The sequence below is a fragment of the Megalobrama amblycephala genome, linkage group LG4 (genome assembly GCF_018812025.1).
Source record: "Megalobrama amblycephala isolate DHTTF-2021 linkage group LG4, ASM1881202v1, whole genome shotgun sequence".
Taxonomy (NCBI): domain Eukaryota; kingdom Metazoa; phylum Chordata; class Actinopteri; order Cypriniformes; family Xenocyprididae; genus Megalobrama; species Megalobrama amblycephala.
This window is the reverse complement of record NC_063047.1, coordinates 13,152,133-13,166,650: the sequence shown is the minus strand read 5'-3', so window position 1 is coordinate 13,166,650 and position 14,518 is coordinate 13,152,133. Positions and strand designations below refer to the sequence as shown.

Below are 14,518 nucleotides of genomic sequence, written 5' to 3'. Positions count from 1 at the left end.
AATATTAATGAACTGCAGTTTCACGGTCACCCAAAGCTAGGCCTGCAGTGTTTTTAGACACAACAGCAGCTTGTTAACGGTGAGTAGTGTGAGGACTCGTGCGTCTTCTCACTGAATAAAGCGCGCATGAACATTAAATCACACACCAATTATTCTACCTTGCTTTTTTTTTCAACAACCAAGTTTAAAACGATGCCCGCATTCTCCACCAAATAAATGTAGCGATGTACAGTTATTAATCAATTTATGGATGAAATATGAATATCATAATTCAGAAAGCTTTATGACGTTCATATATTGACCCAACAGGGAATTAAACATATATGGTGAATTAACTACAACGAATTATAATCAATCACATATATGATTAGTTCTGGTTTAATAATTATGTGGAAAACTATCAGTTCGTCCACCGAAACGGAAAATTATCCACAGATTATCATGACAGAAATGTTATTCTCGGGCCGGGAGACTAACTTTCTATCATAGCCTTCAAATATAGAGCAAGGATATTAGAATCAGAACGTTAAAGTGACTCGGTTGTTGCTAAAATGAGCAAGTGAACAAAAAGCATGGATATAATGAGTTTAATATACGAAACGGGTAATACACAGGTTATACGGCTAAATGGACACAAGTAAATACAAATACATACAAAGTAGAGGGAAAGGCAGAAACGAAAGAGATGATCAAAGCAGGTCAAATTGCAACAGTTCACCTTTAAGAGCCAGCAAGGAAACTCAGTATTTAAAATCGTAAAAACGTTATACTTGCATAGGTTAGTCAGGGTGCTTGGAGTTTCGGAGCGCTCGGTTTGATAGTTGCTTCTTCTTCCGGAGGTTGTTTCGGCGAAGTTTCAAACGAAGGTTTAACTGTTGTAATATGACCGGAAAATAAAGAAGAGAGTCCGTCTTGACGGCAGGAACTCGTGCAGAAAACTTGTGCCACCAAAAGACGCGTGTCATGGTGTTTTAAAGACAACAGACCAGAACGCCTTCTTGATAACGTCCTCCAATGCTAGCGTTGCGATTTGGCGGGTTTCCACATTCCTTTGTCCTGTCTCCCGAATAAATTTATGGTATGTTGAATCAGTGCATTTTCTTCATAGTATTATTAAACATTGAACGATGCATTTGGCAGAAATGTAACGTACATGAGTGAATAGCTCGGATTCACAGCTTTACGGAGAGATCAAACTCGACAGGTGTCTCTCGTCATATAAAGAAGATACACTTTACACTCTATTACTATCGTTTAACATGAAAACTAACCTACTACAGTCAATTCTACGATTCTACACTAGTAACACATACATGCAGCGAGCACTACAATGGCAGATACATTCATATTTGCAGGTATAATATTTGTGTATACAGTCTTTGTATGTGTGTGTGTGTCTGTGGGTGCGTGCGTGTATTTTCTCTTTTTATGACCGTTTGGAATTCGGGCCTGTCTTTCGAAACCCGATCCGTGGCGTTCGCATCTCCTTTGAAGTCACAGAGGAGAGGTTTGGGACTTATCAAAATAGTCATAAAAAAAAAAAGTCTCGTGATCCATTAGTGTCTGCCGGGCCGGAATCGATGTAAGATTTACAAACCAAAGTTCCGTGAATTGAGGCTTAAACACAGTTTATGGTGGGACCTGCTCATCCTTGAGACTGTGCAGACCCTACACTGCATAAAAATTAAAAATGTGAAATAAAAACATCAGATTCGCTATTGTATGCCTTATCAAAATACATCACATTTACAATTTACAATTTACACAGTATCTCATTTATCATCACATGCATTTTGGTAACACTTTACAATAACAGTACATGAATAACCATGAACTAATACCTGAGTTAATAGTTACTTCAACATGAACTCATGATTAGTTAAGATATGAACTAATGAAGAGTGATCCTTAACTACGACAGGAGTCATAGGGATTCATGCATGAAAACAGAAGCCTTAACTACGCGTTAATGCATGTTTGATAATTAATGCATTAATTAACATTTAGGGTAAACTAAATCAAACAGTCTCTATAAGAAGGAATAATACATATTTGGACTTTGAAATAAATTTAAACAATTTATTATTGTCAGAATTTAAACTACTGACATCAGCAGCTTCATTATAAACATTACTGAAAGGCACATGATTAGTTTGCCATTATTTTCACTTATCCTCCTTATCAAACATATAAAATACTAAATACACTATTTATCTTAAAAGGTCTTAATCTGTTTTGTGATATTCTTTCCTATCAAACTAAACTACTGTGACTTACATCAGTTCCTGAGGAATCGGTTCCCAAAAAAATAACCAAACAGGAAACATGAACTAAGGTCAGGGAGCATTTGCTGGGATCAGATTCAGAAGTTCACTCTCCATCCAGACGCAGGCCGTGATCATATACTGTACCTCCATTCTCTGACTTTTTGAAAAGTCACACAACATCACTTAACTGGGCTGAATACTTATATAGTTGTGTTAGTACAAGTGTATTTGATAGTAAGTTAATGATAATCATGAGCTGAATTTGGTAAGTAGTTAACAGTGAATTAATTATGATTGTGCCCCCTCAAGTAAAGTCATGACATAAGTATACATTAACAAACCATTAGTTGATGTTAGTATATGCTTAGTTAATAATGAGTTAATTATGATTGTGCCCCTCAAGTAAAGTCATGACATGATGCACATATCACACATCATTAACTAATATATGAATAAACACTTTAGAGTGCCATCCTTATTCCTTTACACCCCGGTACAAAAAAGCTAAAATAAAAAGTATTTGTATTTTATTTTTATTTATATAATTAAACATATATGGACTTGAAAGCAAGCCATAAACATACCTGTAAAGACACACATAAGGCACATTTACATGTAAAATAGCGCGCGTCCACAAGCTAATGCTAATCAAAGCATATACATTTAAACGACAAAAATACAAATACAGTTAATAACTGCACATAACCTCCTGAAAACCCCAATAAAACATACATGTAAATATGTCTTTAATTATTAATTCGGCTTACCAAAGCAGTCAACATTTATTAGTTTAAAATGCCAGCAACACAACAAACGCGCCAAGAAAACACCTAGCGTGCGCCACTAATTCCTGGAATAAACTATGACTATTTAGCTATGACTAAATATAAATGAACTGTAAAAATCAGAAAACAGTTTAGATCAAATTAAATTTATTAGTGGTAGTTAGTCTATTTTCCACATTTGATTAGACAGATCTATGTAATTAATAGCTAAATAATCATGTGCCATTGCAATTATTTGTCACAAAGCTGCAGATGGCAGATTATGATATTACAGTGTAAATTATGACAGTATTAAATCACGTTTAATTCAAATTCAGAGTACTTCTTGTTTACTCTTATGGAGGCTGATTTATTTAGTTTACCCCTAAATGTTAATTAATGCATTAATTATCAAACATGTATTAACGCGTAGTTAGGCTGCTGTTTTCATGCATGAATCCTTATGACTCCGGTCGTAATTAAGGATCACTCTTCATTAGTTCATGATTAGTTCATATCTTAACTAATCATGAGTTCATGTGGAAGTAACTATTAATTTAGGTATTAGTTCATGGTTATTCATGTACTGTTATTGTAAAGTGTTACCGTTTATATATATGTTAGGGTGACCAGACGTCCCCGTTTTTCGGGGACAGTCCCAGTTTTTGGTGCTCCGTCCCCGACTGGAGCTGTCCCCGGAAATGTCCCCGTTTTATATCTCGTTCAAAATAATCCGCAAATACATTGCAAAAAAGTCTGGCCATTATACAGCATAGAGGTTTCTTAATAGTGCTGTCAAAATATATTTTTTTCTAAACATATCTCTCTATTGAAATATGTGAAACAGTTCAATACCGCTTACATACACCGGCAGTGAGTTCACGCACACCGCAACCCAGTCTCATATGAAAACGTATCCTGACTACGTTGGTCCAAAGTGCAAAACATAGAGGGGTTACAATAATGGCCCTTAAATTGTATGACTGTTACATTTTTTTTTTGCCTATTGTTTTGCGTCCAAGTCACGTGACTTTAGAGAGCCCGGCCGTGAGAACAAAAAACATGGTGGACGTTTCTCTACTTTTTAGTGAAAAAAACAATATTTTGAGTTAGTTTCTGCATTAAAAACAAGTTTTGATTACATTTTTAGTGAGAAATATATATTCTATTTTCATAATATTCATTCAGTGAATGTACATAATCACTCGCTTGCGCGTTGTTGCAAAGATTTTTCTGATCTCGCCAGAATAATGTGAAACTGCTACGTTTTGGTTGCTATGAACAATATTTTATTTTCTGCATCAAAATAAGGTTTGATTACATTTTAAGCAAAAAATATATATTCTATTTTCATAATATTCATTCAGTGAATGTACATAATCACTCGCTTGCGCGTTGTTGCAAAGATTTATCTGATCTCGCCAGAATAATGTGAAACTGCTACGTTTTGGTTGCTATGAACAATATTTTGAGTTAGTTTCTGCATAAAAATAAGGTTTGATTACATTTTTAGCGAGAAATATATATTCTATTTTCATAATATTAGCGTCAAAAACTGACGTGAATTTTATTGGTATGAAATCACGCTGAAGAAGTCTCCTTCAGAACACATTGCGATATTTGGCATCAGTTTGCGTGTGCTGGATGTTGGTAAGTAGTCGTGAATACGCTGTTCTAATGTTTGATATAATGTCTTTTCTGTTTGCAGATATTAATCAGGTTAACGTTAGCTCCCTCATGTTCAGTCACTGCATTATATCTGTCACCTCCGCTGAGGTTTTGCTTTTCATTGCTTTCTATATTAAATACTAAACTAGGGTGATTAAACACTGTCACGTGACGTGCAATATATTGCACAATATATATGACATATTCATATCAGGTTCAAAGTAGTACAAGTGTAGTTTCAAAATGGTATTTGTTGTAGAAGCACGGTAAAAAACAACACTTACCATGCTTTTTACCACAGTATTGGTAGTTTTAATGTGATTTTTGTTGTAAATACAGAGTAACCACAACACTTTTAATGCCTAATAATGTTAAATCCAAAAACTGTAAGGTCAATAAGAACTTCTTTCCTATATATATTTATATATAAACCTATATATTATAAATAATGGTATTTTCTTTTCTCTTGTTTTAGCTGAAAAGACAAAAAGGGCCTTTCGGAAATGGATGAAGGAGACAGAAAGCTGCAAAGGCAAATAATTGCAATGGTATGTATGTGTTGCTTTTAACCCTTTATCAAACATTTTATCAAGCATTTGTTAAATAGTCTCACAGTAAATTAAAATTAAAGTCAAATCCTGTACATATTTATCACCTTATTTGTAAATCAGTTGTGCCCCTTCTTGGACAGTTGGACGTCCCCGATACGTAATTTGTTTTTGTACTTTATTTTTGATATTTTAGTGGGTTTAATTATGTATTAAGTCTGCACTATCTGTCTTAAAAAATGGGGACTCTTATTTTGACGGGGCATAGCAGGAAGCTCAAAGACCCTGACAAGAATGACAAAAGTACTCAGAAAGGTTGTTGCATTACTTATTAGTTGTCTGTAATCAATAAGCAAAAATAATAATAATAATAATAATAATAATAATATAGACTTCAGTGTTTGATAAGTCAAAACACACTGTAGATAACTGAATTCAGCATTGCTACATACTTATTTGGTGCACTCAACTTTATAAAATTCCATACTAAGACATTGTTACAACTTGTGATGTGTTATTTCTTTATTTCAAGGTGTGCATTGCTGCCCTCAAGAGACTGAGGAACAGAGGAATGAGAATTGGTGGGAGACATCGATTTGTTGTTATTGACGAGAGCAAGTTTGCCCACAAACGAAAGGTAGGCTGTTTATTTGTATGCAGCTCAACTATAACTTCACTTCACATATATGAGTTTGTCATGTTAATGCAGTGCCATACTCATCAGTCTTGTTGAGATTGCAATGAAAAATTGTGTATTGTAAAGGTGGTATTGTACACTAAATGAGCCACAACAACATCACAAACAGTATGATCTTAAATTCACAAGCATGACAGACTAGTATAAATGAGGCACATTGAATGATTAGAGATAGCAAAGTTTAAATATTGGGAGAAAATGAATGTCAGTGTTTAAACATGGGATGAATGGGAAAAGTAAAAACAATTGTTTGTTCAATTTAAAAACATACAATATATTAAGAAATAAATAAACCATTCATTTATACTAAGACTGTAAGTCTGTAAACAAAATATATTAAAATCAGTGTAGGATGGTATTCCTCTAATGTTCTATTAAAAAGCAATACAATCCAAAATATTTTATGTTGTACTATATGACAGCTTTTATACAGAAAAATATTAAAGTGAAACAATATTTTGTTGTAAGGAAATGAAATTATAAAAATGGAAAAATGTAAGAAATAAAAATGCATTTGCACTTGCATTATCAAGGCAGATAAGAAGGATCAGTCTATAAACTTTCCAAGAGGACTGGATTCCAGTGATTGAAAAAAAAAAACATAAATAAATAAAGAATTTATCTTGTTTTATTTATTTATTTTTTTAGTACCATCGTGGTCGATGTGGCAACACTTGGCGTCGTGAACGGCAGTGGGTTTTCGGGATGCTAGAGGTTGACGGTATTTCCAGAAGACCCATTCTGAGACTCGTCAAGGACCGCACAAGGCAAACACTTATAAGCCAAATTCAACAACATATCAGACCCAGAACGTCAATCCTTTCGGATGAATGGCGTGCCTACAAGAGACAGCTTTCCCAGTATGGATATCGTCAGTATTCTGTCTGCCATAAAAAAAACTTTGTTGATCCAGGGACTGGTGCTCATACTCAGCATATTGAGCGTGCATGGCAGAATTACAAGTTGGAAATATGGCGTCATAGAGGAAATCGTACTCCTGAGTCATTGAAAACTCACCTCAAAATGATAGAGTGGCACCACTGGTTAGGTGTACGCCATTGTGATGGTGTCTTAGGTAGACTTATCCATGATTTAAAAAAGCATGTCAAGAAAATATAAATATGTGAGATGCTGTAATTAACTTTTTTTGCAGTGATATGGACTAAACGGTGGCTTAACCCACCATTGTACTGTTCTCATTTCGCTCTCCAAATGCAATAAAATATAATTGTATCAATTTTAATTATTATTATTATTGGATTGATTGATTTTATTTCTGTAACACCTATGCATCTTTTTTAAGACATTTGAGATTGTCTATTATCTGACCTTCTGTTAGAGGAAACTTAAACATTATGAAATGGAAAAATATTCATGACACTGTTATAAAATAATTTGACAGAGTATTAACACTTAATGACACTTTAATGACAAATTAAATTTGTACCACTGTAGTTTAGGTCAAGAAAAACATTCATGAAATTATTTGACAGAGTATTAACACTTAATGACACTTTAATGACAAACTCAACTTGTACCACTGAAAAAAAAAAAAAAAGTGTCTACAAATGTTCATGACACAGTTATAATGGCCTCATGACAGCCAATGTCAAAACCAACCACATGACAGTTTAATGTAATGTTAACCCATAAAGCTAAGTAGTTTTATAATTAATCTGCTATGTCATGTTTATGACAGATTTATGACAGCTTACTTTGTCCCGGTAATATCAAGTTGTCATGACAAAGACACTGAAAGGTTATGTTGTATCGGTTTATGTCAAGTTGTCATAACAAAGACATCTCAGATAATGTCAACTTTGCATTAAAAATGACATAACTGAGCGAATGACACTTAATGACAGTTGTCATAAACATGCATAAACCCTCCTTCATATTCATGACATGCGTCATGTCAGTCTTATGCACACCCCTTCAACTAAAGTGTTACCTTTTATTTTTATGGAATCCCTTGTGCTTTGTGAAATCTGGAATGTTTTTGACCTCCCATTTTTTGGACTGATTTTGTTTGACTAGGTGTGTCTCTGAACAATAAAACTGAAATCTAACATGAAATTAGAATTGGGATAGCTGAAAGCATTAAACAATGGTGACACCATAAAATATTCATGATTCTGGACTTGAAAAATATGGAATTATATTATACATAAATAATGTAAGCCTTTTTTTAATTGTTAAAAGATTTTTTTCATTAACAGGACCCACAAATATTATTGCCCCGTTGCATTAGGCTATTATAAATTATATTTAACAATAAATAGTAGTATAATCTAGTAGGCCTACTGTTACTGATCTCTGTAAACTTTAAGACTGTGTTTTAAGAACTAGTTTGACCAACTTGCAGTTAACCAATGGGTAATCAATCTTATTTTCCCAATTCAAATTACACCAATCTACCTTTTTATGTAACAGACTTAAAACAAAATTAGGACCACTCTTCAAGAAAAACATTAGTGTCTTAACTTTTAAGACTAGTCTAAGTGGTTTATGCACCTGGCCCCAGGTGTCACAGTTTTAAGAAATCCTGTTTTTGAAGGAGGAAAATCATGTCAGAATCATACTGTACCTCCATTCTCTGACTTTTTGAAAAGTCACACAATATCACTTAACAGGGCTGAGTACTTATATAGTTGTGTTAGTACAAGTGTATTTGATAGTAATGATAATCATGAGCTGAATTTGGTAAGTAGTTAACAGTGAATTAATTATGATTGTGCCCCCTCAAGTAAAGTCATGACATAATTATGCATTAACAAGCCATTAGTTGATGTTAGTATATGGTTAGTTAATAATGAGTTAATTATGATTGTGCCCCCTCAAGTAAAGACATGACACGATGCACTTAACGTTACAAATCATTAACTAATATATGAATAAACACTAAGAGTGCCATCCTTATTCCTTTACACCCCGGTACAAAAAACTAAAATAAAAAGTATTTGTATTTTATTTTTATTTATATAATTAAACATATATGGACTTGAAGCAAGCCATAAACATACCTGTAAAGACACACATAAGGTACATTTACATGTAAAATAGCGCGCGTCCACAAGCTAATGCTAATCAAAGCATATACATTTAAACTACAAAAATACAAATACAGTTAATAACTGCACATAACCTCCTGAAAACCCCAATAAAACATACATGTAAATATGTCTTTAATTATTAATTTGGTTTACCAAAGCAGGCAACATTTATTAGTTTAAAATGCCAGCAACACAACAAACGCGCCAAGAGAACACCTAGCGTGCGCCACTAATGTGTGTCACATCAGAAACAAACCCTACATACTTTAGTTCCGGGAATAAACTATGACTATTTAGCTGTGACTAAATATAAATGAACTATAAAAATCAGAAAACGGTTTAGATCAAATTAAATTTATTAGTGGTAGTTAGTCTATTTTCCACATTTGATTAGACAGATCTATGTAATTAATGGCTAAATAATCATGTGCCATTGCAATTATTTGTCACAAAGCTGCAGATGGCAGATTATGATATTACAGTGTAAATTATGACAGTATTAAATCACGTTTAATTCAAATTCAGAGTACTTCTTGTTTACTCTTATGGAGGCTGATTTATTTAGTTTACCCCTAAATGTTAATTAATGCATTAATTATCAAACATGTATTAACGCGTAGTTAAGGCTGCTGTTTTCATGCATGAATCCCTATGACTCCTGTCGTAGTTAAGGATCACTCTTCATTAGTTCATGATTAGTTCATACCTTAACTAATCATGAGTTCATGTTGCAGTAACTATTAATTAAGGTATTAGTTCATGATTAAATAACTAGCTTTTGGCAGACGACTGTACGCATCGTTTTGCAGCGGAAGAGTGAACTCTGACCTGACGCAGGACGTAATGTCATGAATTAGAAGTCTAAAAGGATATTTTTTAAAGAGAAACATCTGAGGATTTCATGGAAAGCTCTTTTTTTTTAACCCTGAGGGACATCTAAGTTTACACTACTCCTACGTCCTGCGTCACACATCACGTCACAGGTTACTCATTTGACGACTTGTGTAGTGTGTGTATGGTTGTCTGCAGAAAGCTAGTTATTTAGTGAACTTTATTTCCAGCACTGTGATGGCCACCAGCAGAAGAACACACATCAGCCCCAAACACAGAATTACTTTGTCAACAACTGTAGTGGATGGTTATTTTTGACTAAAATTAAAAGTAGAATAAAATATAAGCATAAAATATAAAATAAATAATATAAAAAATTACCATAATTAATAAAATGTTTTGATTTCCACAGATATTTTACCCATATATTTTAACTCATTGCATTGAACTACTGTTTACATTTTGTAAACTGGACAGAAAAGGTACACATAAGGTATATATATATATATATATATATATATATATATGAGAGAGAGGGGGGGGGTATCTTAGAATTAATAATAAAGAATATATGTGTATTCAAAACAAAGACTTTAAAGATAGTTTATTACAGAATAAACACAAAACAATAATAGGCCAATTAATTATGCATGCGTGTTTGTAAAGTACTATTCAGGTATTTATTGAAATATATTTAAATTTCATCAGCAGTTCAAGAAATTATTGTAATGTTACATTTGTATTTTGAAAAGCTGATGTTTCTAGGGCAGTACACTGGGTAAAATTCTCCTCTCACAGATGCATCTATAAACATCATCACATAAACTATAATAGCACTGTGTGGAATAACAAAAAATACAGTTCTGTCCATCTGGAGACACCCAGGACCTGAAAATAAAGATCAGATTTGAATGCTGCTTTCTGTGTGAAACGATACTGACTGTGAGAATCATTAGATAATAATCAGATCGGTGATTTCTCACTCAGAGTTCAGTGTGTTGTCATCAACCCATTTCCATCTGCCATCCACTTTAATCAGACCAATCCAGACTCCAGTATTACCAGAAATATTACCAGAAATCCTGTTCACAAACTCCTAAAAATATTAAACGACAGTACATTTAATATCACAAAGTGACAACAGACACATGATCAGCTCACAAACTCTCTCACACTCACTAATTCTGTTGTGTTGTTGATGATGATCAGGTCTGCTCCTCTGTCTCTACAGTATCTTCTGCTCTCATTCCAGCTCCTCAGCCCAGAGGAAATGAAGTAAAAACTGGACTGATGATAGTAAGTCCATCCATCTACAGTATAAACACAACCAGTTCAACTAGCTCTTTATTTCAGTCTTCTCTAAACTACAAGTGTCTATTTACACCAATGTCTGGTTGGCAAAATTAAAACTCATTTAGTAAGTGAGATAGTTGATGTGGAATAACAGTGGAATCAACTTCTGATGTGATCAAACCAAGTTTGAATCCACCTTTTCTGCTCCCATTATTCTCCCTAATCAATACAATAGCACATTTACATTCACCTATATGGCAAGTTTAAATTTTACACTTTAAATGTTTTTACATTAGGGTATGTAGAAGCTTTTCATGTGCTCCATATTATGTGTACCAGAATTACACTTGCTTATGAATACTAACCAGATCATATTCCTGCTATAAAATGACCAGAGAAACTCACCCATTTTATCAAGACTCCTCTGAAGATCGCTTTTCTCCTGTTTTAGCTGATCTCTCTCTCTAGTCAGATTCTTATTCATGAACATGAGCTGGTCTCTCTGATTGGTGAGGTTGTCATTCTTGGATATGAACTTCTGTCTCTCCTGAGTGAACATGGATATGAGCTGGTCTCTCTCATCAGTGAGGTTGTCATTCTTGGATATGAGCCGCTGTCTCTCTCCAGTGAACATGACACACAGCACTATGACTGCGGTCAGCAGAAGAACACACAGGAGCATCAAACACACTGCAGCTGCTCTGGAGCTTCTGTTCTTCACACCTTCAGCTCCTGGAGATCAACAAACACCCTGTTATACTCTTTATTCACTTCACAGAGTAACTGAAATCGTGAAAACTGAGTAAATGCTTCTATCTTTAAGTCATTATTGATCCCATTTTCCCTGTTATGCTGTGTGATGAAATGTGTATCATTACCTGTGAGTTCAGATGAATCTTTTTCAAATTTACCGCTTGTAACATCATCATTTTCATAGATGTTATCAGTTGATATTCCCGTCATCATTTCCATTTACACTTTTGGAGTGTTTCGGTGTTGTCACAATGTCAGCTCTCCTGCGTTGTGTTCCTCATCTGTTTGGATTCTCGTTGCATTACAATCCGTGTAATGGCCAGTATTTATGCAGAAAGGAACTGTTTTTGAGGAAAGTGTTGTGCATAAAGGAACTTTAAAACTCACGAAAATATTTGTTTCAACAGTGTGCATTGTGTTCATTTAAATGAGGTTCAAATGTATGTATTATCACACAATCACTCAGTATCTGTAGGAAGTCTTCAGGGGCTTGTTCATTTTCAATGTGGCTGGTGTTGGGAAACATCTTGAAATGTTCAGGTTTTTATTGGTTCATTAAAAGTCCATACAGCAGATCTGGTTATGTTTGATGGTTTTATCAGTGAAAATTATTCAATGATTTTCAAAAGGACAGATCTTTTGGGCCAAATCTGTTACTACTAGTACTATGTCTTTTGGCAACCCTAGCACAGTTAGCTATCCATCAACTTCAAAAGAGTGCATTTACATATGTAATGGGGCTAATAGATTTTTTTTTTATTTCAAACTGCTCTTGACTACACCACTCCCATTTTATTTGGGTAGGAGATCCCAGATGACCTAAAGGTTTCCCCACACGGCTATTCAGTTCAATGAATATACTTAAGGCAGAATTACTATAAACAAAGCATTTTTTATTTAAATACATGAATTATTGTCTCTTTATAATTTCACTCCAAAAGCGGGCCACACTTGTTCATACAGGGCAGTGGTAAATCAACCACCCCCCCCCCCCCCCCCCAACAATTTCCAATACAACACATATAATACACAAGAAACTTAACCACACACCATTTCCACACCACTCTTGTATAAATGGGAGTTTGTTTCACAAAACCCTTAAAAATGTTAGATAAACAAAAAAAAAAAACTAAAGGTAGGGAAAACAGTGATCAACAGCACCTGCAGGACAAAACTCTTTGTTGTGTATGGCAGATTTCAAACATCAACAAGAGTACAGCAAATCACTTTGTGCAGCGATGTTTCAGTATCCGCTGTTCATCTGACTCATAACCATGTGAGAACATTTAAAAGTACACAGCAATATTTTGTAACAACCATTCATCAACTACTGCTCGTCCAGCCCACGTTAATCAACATTGGACATTTACAGCACACATCAAAAAATCAACAGGGCACATTCATCCAGCGACCAACAACCACCTGCACACCCAACAATTCAGGCCCTACACGCATTCAAAGGAAATGCTGTATCTAAAGGCAAAGCATACTTTCTATGAATACGCACAGCAGTGCCCCCTGTTGACTTGGCTACATACCTACATGCCTTTAATGTTCACCATTCCGGTGAGCAACCTAAGGGCAAAAAAACAAAACACTACTGCCAAGGTGTAAACGGGGCAATAAGGGAGCTAACCTCTGCCATACTAATGGAGACATTCTGTGTCACAGACTGCTGTGGTTTCTCTTGTACATCTAATAGAGGAAGAGTCTCTGGTTATCTCTGCCATACTAACACCATGGCCTAATAACTGGGGACTAGTTAGTATAAACCACGTTAGTATAAACCACAGCTACTGGTGGTGGACTTCCCACTTCCGAGTCCCCAAAACTCAATTCATTGCTGGGCCTAAGAGAGGGAAAAGAAACATTTCAAATAGGTTGACCAGGCCTATCGGTACTGTGGGGAACCACCTTAAGCTCTGAACGATGCATGACCTTCTCAGGGCCATCTTTTCCTTGTGGTCTTATCTTATACAATGTCACCACTTCATCAGTGCAAGTCACAATTTCAAACATCGTAGAACTCCAAACATCCTGAATCTTATGGCGGCCATGAAAATTATTTCTACAGTACACCAAAGTACCAGGTGGCAATATAGATATTGACTCAGGAAAGCCAGCCCTACGGTGCTCAGCTGCAGTCTCCAAGTGCCTTCAGGCGCTAGTATAAATAGAAGTCAAATACTCATGATGCTGAGCAACCCAATCTGATGGACTACACTCTTTAACCTCATCACTACTACCAAGCAAATGATCAACAGGCAATTTAGGCTTCTGCCCAAACATCAGCTCATAAGGAGAATGTTGAGTCGATTGGTGCACCGTTGTGTTATATGCAAAGAGGAGCTGTGGCAGCAATTGCGGCCATTTCCGTTTCTGTTCAGGTGGCAAAGTACGGAGCAAATCATGTGATGTTCTGTTAAATCTTTCACATTGACCATTACCCTCAGGATGGTATGGAGTCGTTCCACTTTTAGTAACACCATACAGATCACACAAGCGCCTCAACAATTCGCCCTCAAAACTACGCCCCTGATCTGAGTGAATCCTTTTTGGTACCCCATACACATAAAACCATTTCTCAGTCAAGATCTTTGCTACAGTGCTCGCCCTTTGATCGGGTGTAGGGTAGGCTTGTGTA

The 14,518-nt window shown here is 35.1% G+C and overlaps 1 protein-coding gene across 1 annotated transcript; it reads right to left on the bottom strand.

The window, feature by feature from the left end:
• Nucleotides 1-10,460: 10,460 nt before the first annotated feature.
• LOC125266080 (asialoglycoprotein receptor 1-like) lies at nt 10,461-12,164 on the bottom strand. Its single transcript, XM_048186549.1, has 5 exons — nt 12,000-12,164; nt 11,527-11,853; nt 11,008-11,138; nt 10,812-10,924; nt 10,461-10,716 (listed from the first exon to the last, which is right to left on the bottom strand). Exons 1-5 carry the CDS (start codon nt 12,091-12,093, stop codon nt 10,590-10,592), a joined length of 792 nt encoding a protein of 263 aa, XP_048042506.1. The 5' UTR covers nt 12,094-12,164; the 3' UTR covers nt 10,461-10,589.
• Between the last annotated feature and the right edge of the window lie 2,354 nt (nt 12,165-14,518).

Excerpts from the sequence above, each read along its gene's own strand:
- LOC125266080 (XM_048186549.1), bottom strand. The coding sequence starts at position 12,093 with ATGGAAATGATGACGGGAATATCAACTGATAACATCTATGAAAATGAT. Across the intron at positions 11,854-11,999 it reads AGATTCATCTGAACTCACAG|GAGCTGAAGGTGTGAAGAAC; the intron begins GTAATGATACAC and ends GTTGATCTCCAG. Across the intron at positions 10,925-11,007 it reads TCAACAACACAACAGAATTA|GAGTTTGTGAACAGGATTTC; the intron begins GTGAGTGTGAGA and ends TAATATTTTTAG.